At 34.1% G+C, this 12,313-nt stretch overlaps 1 protein-coding gene across 2 annotated transcripts in view; it reads left to right on the forward strand.

The window, feature by feature from the left end:
* The window catches only part of LOC132924349 (uncharacterized), a 96,723-nt gene that overhangs the window by 35,504 nt on the left and 48,906 nt on the right, over positions 1-12,313 (forward strand). For both annotated transcript variants that reach the window (XR_009661313.1, XM_060988597.1), the window contains exons 4-5: positions 8,623-8,731; positions 10,652-10,857. Coding sequence is in view for 1 of the 2 variants with exons in the window: in XM_060988597.1 (XP_060844580.1) it covers positions 8,639-8,731; positions 10,652-10,857 (299 nt within the window). In the remaining variant the exon portion in view is untranslated. The remainder of the gene's footprint in view (positions 1-8,622; positions 8,732-10,651; positions 10,858-12,313) is intronic.

Here is a 12,313-nt window from a genome sequence, read left to right on the forward strand (position 1 = left end):
GAATATAACTAAAAAAATTAACAAATCTATTAATCTATTATAGCTTTAATATATTAGATTGAAATTTTAGCATTTTTAGTAATTTATATTAAATGTATTTCAACTGTAAAAATGAATTACATTTTGTTGAAAATAATAAATGATACACACAAATATTACATATATTTAAATTTGTATACGTTGATATTTTTCACAACTATTATCATTAATACATTAAACTTAATTACAGTAGAACTACAGATTTGTATTACTTGCATTTCAAAAAAATCATATTATGCTCTTCATTTTACAATAAAAATGGTTGATACGGTATTTAATACAAAGAAGTTCATATCACAATAATAAAAAAGAAAAGAATTATAGTAATCTAATTGCTTGATAATAATATGGTCTTTAAGTATATTTGAAAATGATAAAAATCAACATTTTAATAAATCAATTAATGTAGTATTAATGTGTTATGTATATTATATTGGATAAGTTTAATATTATAATTACAATTTATTTTTATTATTATTAAATATACATCAACGGCAGTCAATTGAGATATCAGAAAATGTACAGCGATAAGCTCAAAATCAAAACAGTAGATTACATTATTATCGTATTTCTCGGTACATTTTGGCCTTTTCGTTATACTCGAATAATTTGATTGCAGTAGACAATTTAGGGCTTAGGAACAATTGAAATGGAGTGGAAGAGAGTTTCTTCTCGTTCTTATCGGAAACTACAGCATTCGGAATATGTTTTACTATGGGATAATATGCCACAGCTGGTGTTGCAGACTTTCAGATGATAAGTCCTCTCCTACCGTAATAGGTATCAGACCGTGTGTCCTATTCTGAGACGGTTGATGATTGTTTTTGGCCTTTCCATTGAATCCGTTGATCTTTTGATTTCGTTAAGTTCGGTAAACAATTTTATCCGTCTGTTTTGTCAGGAGTGGATAGCGTGGTTTTCCTAAGATTGTTTTTGTATCCATGTAGACGAGAAACTTGGTATAGACGTGAGGAAGGCGTGGGCTTGTTTTGTCGATTGGTCTGCCCTACAGTATTGTCGATGGTGTTGCTCGTTCACTGAAATTGTAAGATTTATATTATATAGGACAGTATTCGTAAGTCGCAGCTGTTGGAATTTATTTTATAACGTAAAAGTGACTGTATAAGTGTGATCTTTCAGAGCTTTATTTTTTGACGCGATTATCGTGTAAATTAAAAAATGTGCACGAAACAATGTCGACAAACGGGAGACGGGACAAATACACATTATTTACCGTCTAATGCAAATTCCGATGTGGATGTTCGCAACAATATTCGTAACGTGAAAAAACGTCGGAATAAATTTCGTGTGGGTCGGGTATTTTGGAATTCAGCTGTACTTTACACTGTTTTCTGTTGTACGCGGATAATCTGTAGGATTTCGAAAAACGAGCGCAATAATGATCCCACGTGCGCTTTTTAACGTAATTCTCGAACGTCCCAGACAAATAAATACGAAGCGATCATAAAAATACAATATTATTGTACCGCGTTTCGGATTCGAGTTGTAAACGAGTATTGTAGTATTATTTTTATACCTATACGACACGGAAACGCTGGACTCGGGTGTTTGAGATTTGGGCGCGAAATGTTTTCGCTGTTAGGCAATAACCTCATTAATTCCACGTACATTCAGAACGCACACGTTATAACGTTATAGACTATAATAGTCGTTATTCATATATATATAGTACACCAATAACTGGTATCATATTATAATTATACAAGGTGATTCTTTTAAAACTAAACGTTAATTTTTTTGAAAAGTATTAGGTAATGTTTTTGAAAATACTTTTTACATAATTATAAGTCATTACAAAACAACATTTTTGAATATAAATGATCGTTGTTTGCCTTGGACAGCGTACATTTTTAATTTCATATTTCCAAATGTATTATTTTTTTGACAATTTCAATATTTTAAAAATCAAATTTCGAACGAGTCGTTGATTGGTCATTAATTTATTGTGGCACGAAGCCAGTTCATATGGAGAATTCAAAAACATAGTTAATATAATTCAAAATTAATGATAATATATACAGAAATTATAATAAGAACATAGCAATGATTATAAAGTATAAAAATAACTTATGAAAGTATAGAATAAAATTTGATATAAATCAGTATAAGGTTCATTAACAACTTAGCAATAATTTAAATAAATGCCTACCACAGCGGTTATGCTTAAAAGTAGTGGGCATCCAAGGGGGCGGGGTATACCTACAATTATTTTAGTACAGTCAAGTCGCGATAACTTGAAAAACTTGACAACTCGAATTTTTTTTTATTCCTCTAGAAATATAAATTATATATAAATTAATATAAATTCGAGTTTGATATCTCGAAGCGAATTTTTATCTCCCTTCAACTTCGAATTATCGCGATTTGACTGTACGTATGTTATTTTTTTTTCACAAATATATTATGGTTAATAATTGTAAGGAAAGGATTAATGGGCAAAAGATGCTCTACGATCGGCAAGTGATGACAATTATAAGAATATTGAAACTATTGAGTAGTCCAAGATAGATAAATTAAACTTAGTCTAAAAAGCCTAAACAACGATATAGCTTTTAAGCATTTTAAGTTTCAATGAGTGAAATAATGGACCAACCTTTTGCGGGTTACACCTGTGCAACTGCATTCTCCACATCTAAACTTCAAAATATGTTTATTAATAAATAACTAAATACTCATTCGAAATTCGATTATCGAATTCTCAGAAAAAATATTATGCTTAGGAATATTAAATAATAATAAATATATGCAGCGTTCAAAAAAAAAATTAAAATAAATAATTTTTTTTCAAAATTTGGTTTGGTACCTAACATTATATCTTCTCGATGTTTTAAAAAGTATTTCAATAAGCGTTAATATTATTGTCGAAAATAAATGTTTACCTACCTTTAAAATAATCGCTTTGTAAACCCACGCGTTACGATAATAATAATAAACCCACTCGACCGGAGTTTACAAAATATAATATTTAATCGTGTCATATAAGGCGGCCGGCCGAATATTCGTGTCGGACGTAATACATGGTAGGTACTTAAGTTATTTTTCGCGTCATCCGGAGATACCACCGACGTGTTCTAAATAATTGAGCAGGTCAAAATAACTCCGACAATATACGTACATTTTTTGTTTACTGTATAACCTAATGTTGATATTACTACATTATTATTGTTATCGTCAGTGTAAGATTATCTGTAGCACGTTCGACGCGTATATGCGCACGAGGAGGTTTGTTGTTTTGAGATTCACGGTTTTTTGAAGTTATCTGTTGCGGTCTTCTAAATTTAAGGAAATCGGAGAGATTATTAGGATTTTTTTATTATTATAATATGCAATGCGTATTATGCAGTACGTTTTTACCGCGATCGTTAGAGTGTATACATAATTTATATACCTACTGTTTTTCTTTGATTATTAACTATTAATATATTATTTTAATTAAGTAAGTTGGTCCTGCTGTTTATCTGGTTTAACTTCGAGGTGACGTAATCTCTGTATGAGTTTTTATCGAAAAACGTGTTATTAACCATAATACGTAAACTAATAACTTATTATATAATTCATCACGTTCGTCACTATTTGGCCATCGACCATTATGTACCTATTCCAATACATACGTATTTGTAAGATTTGTAGAAGAAAATTAAATTTTTGAAAAATTCCGTAAAAAATTCTACGATAAAAATTCTATTAAAATAATCAGTATATATTATCTATTACATATAGATCTAACGGTGCTACACGTATGTTTTAAAACACTAAAATGGTATCGCGTCATCAAAATCTCAGCTCTATAATAATTGATGATGAATAAGTACAACGGCCGATGGCTCGTTATAACATAATATTATAGTTTATCGATAGAACTAAAACCGTCGTCTTCGGGGCGAACTCTTATTATGTGTATTATATATTTATATAATTTGCGCAATGACTATTCTAGCTGCTATTCGACGATCTGTAGATTTACTTAGTTATAATATTATAATTAGTGCAAGTACGAGAAATTACTTCGGCTGTCGAAAAGTTATTCGTTTTTTATTACTGCAGGTCAAGTTATTATTTTATCGGATTGTAATAACACTAATAACTATACATACATTTATCGCGTTGGTCGGCTCTGCTATCGAGTTGTAGTTTATGTAGGTAGGTATTTGAATTTATTATTATTATTATTATTATTATTATTAAATCGTGTAAACATTTGGTGTGAAGCAATATTTTTCTCATATATAATTTCGCGGTTGCTCAACATTTAATAACCTATATAATATAGTACACCAATAACGGTACATATATTATACTCTGACTAATGACCATAGATACCCATATAATATATTTATAATGTAACTTTGAAAACGTATTTAATTTTACTACATTATATTATGTCTTAATCGTTTCGTTAAAAATGACCACATAAAACCCATGGGCAGAAACGGTATTCGGGACGTTATAGGTTTTCACGAACGCAAATAATAATTTAATAATTTATAATACGCCTCAGTGCGACATTCGTTAAAAACGCTTGGCTAATGCAGATATAATACTTGCTCGACAACGAGAGACAAAAAAATACCAAAACCAAAACTTTAAAAAAACCGCGACGACGAGTAGGAAGTAAATAGCACAACGTCGGCAGTATAACATCATATCACTGTACAATAATAATAACGCATTAGAATAATATTGTTATTATTATTTATTTATATTTCGTGCTCGCGACGAACGGGTTTTCAACCGTTATGACGTTTATTATACCGAAGCGCGTAGGGTGGTGCGACTCACGATCTCTCGTGTAGGTACAAATTTTACGAATTTCGGCGATATCTGTTAGATATTATGTTTTCGTCGAACCTTCGACCAATGACGGCGGCGGAAACGTATAAGTGTAACGCGCATTCTTAATGAAAAAAAAAAAAAAAATTTAGGATTACAAAAAAATCGTCGTCGGCAAAAAAATAGAATAAGAAATTTCACCTACTCCGGTGAAAGTATTACGATACTCGGCGGCCTGCACACACACACACACACACACACACACACACACACACCTAATAATAGCGTTTCGTGAACTCGCCGCCGTTCACGTCACATATCCCGGTTAAGGTCGTTGACCGTCTTTCTCTCGGGCGGCGGCGGCGGCGCGCAACCGAACCGAACCGATGGTTTGACCCCGTTTCGAAGGGGAGAGAAGCCGAGTACCTACAAGAGCAGGCGGAAAGACGTGCGCGAGACGAGAAGGAGGAGGAAAGAGATACGGAAAAGGGGAAGGGGAAGGAAAAGAAGAAGAAGTAGAAGTCAAAGAGCAACGACGAGGAAGAGGAGAAGAAGCGGAAAAAAAAATACGCACTACCGGAACACAATGCGCGAACCACGTCATCGGTCTCCGTTCGCGCATACTACAACAATGAATATAATACTCTGTGCAGATATTATATATTATTATGTTACATATTATTATTATTATTATTATTATTATTATATCCTACGACGGGACCGGCCGTTTTCGACCGGACGAAACACGACAATGTATACGTCCGTATTGTGTTGCTGCTGCTCTCGTCACATTACATATGCGTAGGTATATTTGCATACGGAATGAGACGACACCGTTCCGACTATATAATAATAATAATACGTCCCCGCGAACGCATAACGATGACGACGACAGTGCACGATTTCGGTGGCCGTCGCGCGCCGCTGTTCGAAATCGGTTTTGACATTTCGCCTGTCAACCGAACACCGTCGTCGTCGAGCAATATAATATATTATTATTATATATTATTATGTAGGTTATAACACGACGACGTCTCTATCGGCGTGTATTCACGATCGCGCCGGCTCAACGGTAAACCGCCGCGCGCCCAACCCGTTTCGAACGTTTGAGTTATATGTACTACGAGTAGTATATATTCGTGTATAGTCAAAAACGGCAAACCGCGTGGTGATAATAATATTATTCTCGAGGGCTCTGCGCGCAGCCGAAACACGCCGTCTAAAAACACATGTATATATTAAAAAAAAAAAAAAAAAATCAAATACCTTATAAACCCGAATGGTTATTGTTTTTCGAGTAACGCGTGAATCGATTGAAATCCGAATAAACAATTTCAGCCAACCCGAATATACCCAAACACGTTTTTTAGTTTAAAAATTCGAAGAATGATACTTAAAAGAAATACCTAACGATTACCGACAGGAATAATATTATCAAATAGCTAATACGCATAATATTATAATGTGATAGACGAGTTAGGGAGGTACGTATATACGAACGCTACGTATCTGATCGCTTTTCATTTTTACTCGGGTTTTAACGCATAACTACGGAATTACCCGCGCGTATTTCTGCAACTCGGACGAAAACGGTTATTAATATTTAATAGTCAAACCGGGAGCGTCAATTTCAGGTTTTTTTTCGGGTGTGCGAGGCACCAAGCAGGCCATTTTGAAATTTCACAAGGTCATATAAAAATAGATATACGTACATTATCCTGCTTAAAATTATTTCCACACGTCATGGACCGAATTATTGCATCAACACAAATAGTGAAAATCAATTTAAAAACTAAAACATGATAAACATAAATTAAATATAGCACGATATTTGTTTATAATAACCAATGCGATTTAAAGTTGTAATCACGATTGACAGCATACCGATATTGATGATAAACGTCAATACAAAAATTAAAATACAATTTAATTTTACCTCTTGATGCATATAGGCACACTGTATGATGCCATGAACTAAAAACGTATTTATTTATACGCGTTCTATATCGTTAACACATTATTTCTTTGATTGGTCACACAGTCAGTGCATATTATGTATGATATGTAAATATGGGCCTCACACGCATGATGGCACATATGACGCCACGCGCAATTTTTCTAATTTTCTAATTTTCCCATTATATTGAAGCAATTTTATATCGAAAAAAATATAAATCGGCAAAAAAAAAATTATGTGCAGGAATAATGATGGCACATATGACGCCACGCGCAATTTTTCTAATTTTCTAATTTTCCCATTATATTGAAGCAATTTTATATCGAAAAAAATATAAATCGGCAAAAAAAAAATTATGTGCAGGAATAATGATTGTGCATTTATGCATTTCATCAGGGCACAGGCCAATAGGAACTTTGTTAAAAGTAAGGGGTGTAACCGCACACCCTGAACCCCCCTAATGACGCCCCCGCGCCAAACGTCTGTTTGGTTTTTTTTTTATTTAATATTCCGGTGTTTGAATTATATTCGCGGATATGCAAAGCGTTACAGATTGTTTTTATATCGCGTATTATAGTTGTAATTCTATTTTCAATATTTTTATACACCTCTAATATTACTCGAGATAACGTCGCGTCGGTTTTCACGTCCGATACCGGACAAAAATAACGCAGCAGCTATAGGCAGTAATTGCACCCGAAGTATTATCATCGTCATCAACAGGCGCGCAGATGAGTAATAATACTATATAACACTATATGTCCTGTGTATGGTGACCGCGAAATCGTGTAATAAATCGCGCGTGTTTCGGTTATTATTTAAATAGCCGACGCGTTTTGCAGACATATAATAATAATAACATAACGCACTCCATCATCATCATCATCATCATAATCATAACCCCATCGTCGCATATCGCACGTCACACAGGCGCGTATTATTATTATTATTATTATTACACCCGTGTGTGTGCGCGTGTATAATTATTATAATCGTCATCGATATTATATATTATTATTATTAAATTTATTACGGAGAGCCGCGTACGGATCGCGCGGAGGGACGAGAGCCGCCGCCGCCGCCGTCATCGGATTTCGCGGACTAGATATCTACTACCGGGTCGTCGACCCGAGTTCGCCACGTTCGTTCGCATAATATTATAGATTAATAATATATTATATTGTCGGTAGGTATATATATATATATATACTCGCCGCCGCACAGACGGTTTGTTTTCTTCGATAATTTTCTCTCTCTCTCTCTGTCGTCGTCTTTACGTAAACGACTGCGTTATGATGGAGAAAACGTTCTCCCGCGGTCGTCGACGCCTGATGAAGAAAGTCGGCCGTGAAAGTATGAGCCATACGTATATAATACCGCGTGTTATATATTATCCGTGTCAGGCGTATTATTAGACGCGCGAGACCCCGGTTCAAGTTCAAAGTCCTAAATCGTTATGGCATCGACCGATGTCGTCGACGCCGGCTATAAACCGATCGAACCGTCCGGCTGATCGATAACACTACGCGATGATATTATACGTCATGACATATTGCAATGCTATCGCAGTTGTCGTTGGTTGCACATATATGTATAATATTGAGAAAATACATAATATATAGATTTAGATATGGGTATCCGATATTATTATATAATTATATAATCGATACGAGCGCACATCTCCGTAATTCCTAATATATATACGTATGTCGTGTTGAACGTTTTAAATATTTGTGATTTTAATAGTATGTTTACCTATTATAGTATATTTTTTTACGTTGGAAAAAAAATTGAAATAATTAATTAATTTATAATTTATTGTGTTTTTTTTTCAGTCATCCAAAGGCCAAGATGAATAACCCGAAAGGGAACAACGTGCACTCTAAACAGCTTGGTTTCAAAATGATATGTTTGAGTTTCTACCTGGTAATAATGATGATGGAGGTATGCAATTGTTTTTATTCGTTATTATTCCTCAAAAGTTATTACCAAACGCTGAGAAAAGTCGAAAAATGTCGTAAAATTTAACTATGAGAATTTAAAAAATACTGATTATCAAGATTGGGATTTTATAGCACTTAAAATTGCATAAATATGCGCTTTAATATTACCTTATATATCGCTAAAAATATGCAACAAAAACAACAAAATATGCAGAAAAAAGGAAATTAATTAATTAATAATGTTTTAATCACTTACAAATTATTTATATCAATAATTTAGTCACTCTGATCCTGAAGGGCTGTAAAAAAAAAAGACGAATGTGGACTGTATAAAATAAATTGACTATACAACGCATCGTTCGTTGATAAACGATTAATAATCGCAGTAGGTAGTAATCGACAAAAAAACCCAACAAAATCAAAAGATAACAAAGATTAGAACCAAATACCTCATACAAAATTATCGTAATAATTCGATTGACAAAAATTTAAAAACACGTGTACTAAAATATAATTGCAAAATAAAATTTTTAATATGAGTTCTCTGTACCACAAAACACATTTTTAACTTACTCTACTATTTTTTAAGCATCTCATAAGAAATATGCAAATAATTATAATTATTATAATTAATAATTTATATGCTATAAAATCCCAACCCTGCTGATTATATTGATTATATATATATCCTAAGAAGATGTTCATTTTAAATAAGTCCATCGAGATGCAATGAGAATTTATTTACGGAACCTCCTTAAAAATAAATTTCACTCATTCGTATACCTAATTAATCGAGAAGGAAACATAAATTTAAAAAATTAGTTTCTAATTAAATATATAAAAAAAAAAAACTGTGCTTGTATGAAAAAATTCATCCCTAGGAAAAAGCCCTTATAAAAAAATCATCAAAAACCTATTATATACGTATTATTTGTTTATTTATTGCTTATTATAATACAATAATCTTATTGAATATATGTCAATACTTTGACATTATCTGACGTCTGTCGTACGCTGATCATTTCGGACCTCATACGGTATAAGCCGTAAGGTATATTTAATAGTCAATATATCTACTACAGCGTCCTGACGATTATTATACAACGCTTACTAACCCTTATTTTGGACCCGTTTCGTTTCTCGAGTTTCTTCTATTATTTATCATTGACCGCTGTCGTGTCAGCGCGTAAATGCGTAATGATGCACCGACTACGTGACTCAACAGACTAAAACGATATCTGTGTGCCGAAGACCATAATAATAATTATATACTTGATTGATACACTTCTAAAGTTCTAACGTGTTAAATGTACAATAGTACTGGCAGTACACCAGTACTCGGGTACTTATAGGTTACTTTTGTATCTTATACAGCACTAAGTAGGTACCTCGTTTGCCAATAACTTATAAGGCGCACACACCCCGTGGCACGACAAACCATTAACATTGTTACTTGTACATGACATTCCATAATATTACAATATTGTTATTCACGAATCGAGTGGATTGGTGACTAGACGATTATCAATGCGACCAGTGACCACATAAAACAATAATAATTCATATATACGACAGTATGACAATCACTTGCCTCGTCCCTCCCCTCGGGCACTTTTGTTAATCATTTTGGTATGTAAAAATATATAAAAAAAAAAATATGACTGTCATTAACAGTGAATATTATAAAAGATTTAAAACATAACAATAATAATAAAAACGTGTGTATACGGTCGAATAGTTTTGGTAAAACGACTGTAAGCGAAAGAAAAAAACCGTATTCGTGTCATTGTACTATTATATTCGTCACTTTCGCCTATAGGGTACCTTTGAAATGTCGTAAAAACCTTTAGTTCGATACAGCATCGTCGTGTGTGCAATGTCTAATCAACGATAACTTATTGTTTGTATGTATGCTGTTTAGATCGGGCCGTGTACGAGTGATGAGAATTTCACAAGCATCATTAGCGGCAACGGCGTCTCCAAAGCAATACAAACGTTTCCAATAACCGACTTATGGTCGTTCGACGGAATTCCGAACGTCGTCTATCACAAAATTCGTAAAAACTGCTCGAAAGTCAATCAGTTCATAGTAGACATGAACTTCAACGAGACGAAATTATATAAACCGTAAGTATACGCGATCACGTCTGCACATATATATATATATTATGATGTTATTATATTATGATGCGGCGCCCGGACGAGTTTCGTAAGAATGAAAAACCTCGGGCCTGACGACATACCGCGTACTATTTAATCGCGGACATTCCGTTTATAATAATATAATGGCCACTCGGGGGCACGGGTGTATATCCACGTCGTTAAGCGTTCGCGAGTATGAAGCGCGCCGCTGTTGCCGATTTCTCGCGGGCTCAAAACGAAAATTAGAATCGCAGCGATCGGTGTGCGCTCTTTACGTTTGCTCCTATTTTCCTCAACGATCCGCTATTATATAATAAGTCGTATCTATCGTGCGTACACGATGAAAACGGACGACCGGGCCGGTGACAACTCGACGAACGCGCTGTCGCGCCCATCATTACACATAATAGAAAAATATACTATATTTAATGTTACGTTATTATTGTGATTATTAATATACCGTCACCCGATGGGATTAATTATGTGGCACAGAGTAGAAAGCAACGTCGACCGTTGTTAAATAAGTATACGAGGCATTTACGATAATATTATCATAATAACACCACGAAAACGAGAATAAATAAAACGCATAACTTAAAACGCAGAGACACGCTGCGGGGCAACGCTGCACTGCGCCGAGACGGCGGCATCATGGTCGGTTGTCGTCGGGGGCACTCGTCTCGCTCCGCTCAACCGACCGGCAAGCCAGTGTCGCGTGTGTGATAATTTATTGTGATCTAAACGATAAGCCGCCGCCGCGTTCGCAAGGTGACGGCCTACATTTCGTTTACTGGTCGTCGTTTTCAGTTTTTCGGATATAGCTAGGTTTATAATATTTCGACAATGTCTAAAAATCAATCACCAAGGGTCTCCAAACTTTTATTTTTTTTTTTTTACGGTGAATTGAGTTTGAGATATGTTTCGTCGTCGTGGGCCAAAATTGTTTGCGGAAGGATAGAGCTGTCATTACGTTTAAGAGAGAGAGAAGAATCGTTTATTTTATCGTATTATTGCCATCATCATTTTTACTATTTCATTTTCCCACAATTTACTGTACGAGTTGGAAAAAAAATCGTTTATTTTTATTAAATTTGATTGAGTTTTTCACGATAATGACTCGGATATATATAGATAGCTAGGAAATTAGAGAGCAGTGTCTCAAAACGTCAGTCAGATAGATGAGTTGGTTTAAAATACGTGTCGGAACAGGCCGTCGCGGGCCGTATAAATAGTAAATCTCCGGTGCACAAATATAGTGTAGGTAGGTAAAACGTGATTTAATGATAAATGTATGTATATAGACATTAAATCATAAGTTTACACGTGCAAAACCAAATACTATACTGTAGTACTAAATATGGACTAAATATTAAAAAGGTATTATTTCATATAATATTTCAATAATAATAATAATCATTACAAACTTCAGTAAATACTAAAT

This window comes from Rhopalosiphum padi, chromosome 3 (genome assembly GCF_020882245.1).
Source record: "Rhopalosiphum padi isolate XX-2018 chromosome 3, ASM2088224v1, whole genome shotgun sequence".
In the NCBI taxonomy this organism is placed as follows: Eukaryota; Metazoa; Arthropoda; class Insecta; order Hemiptera; family Aphididae; genus Rhopalosiphum; species Rhopalosiphum padi.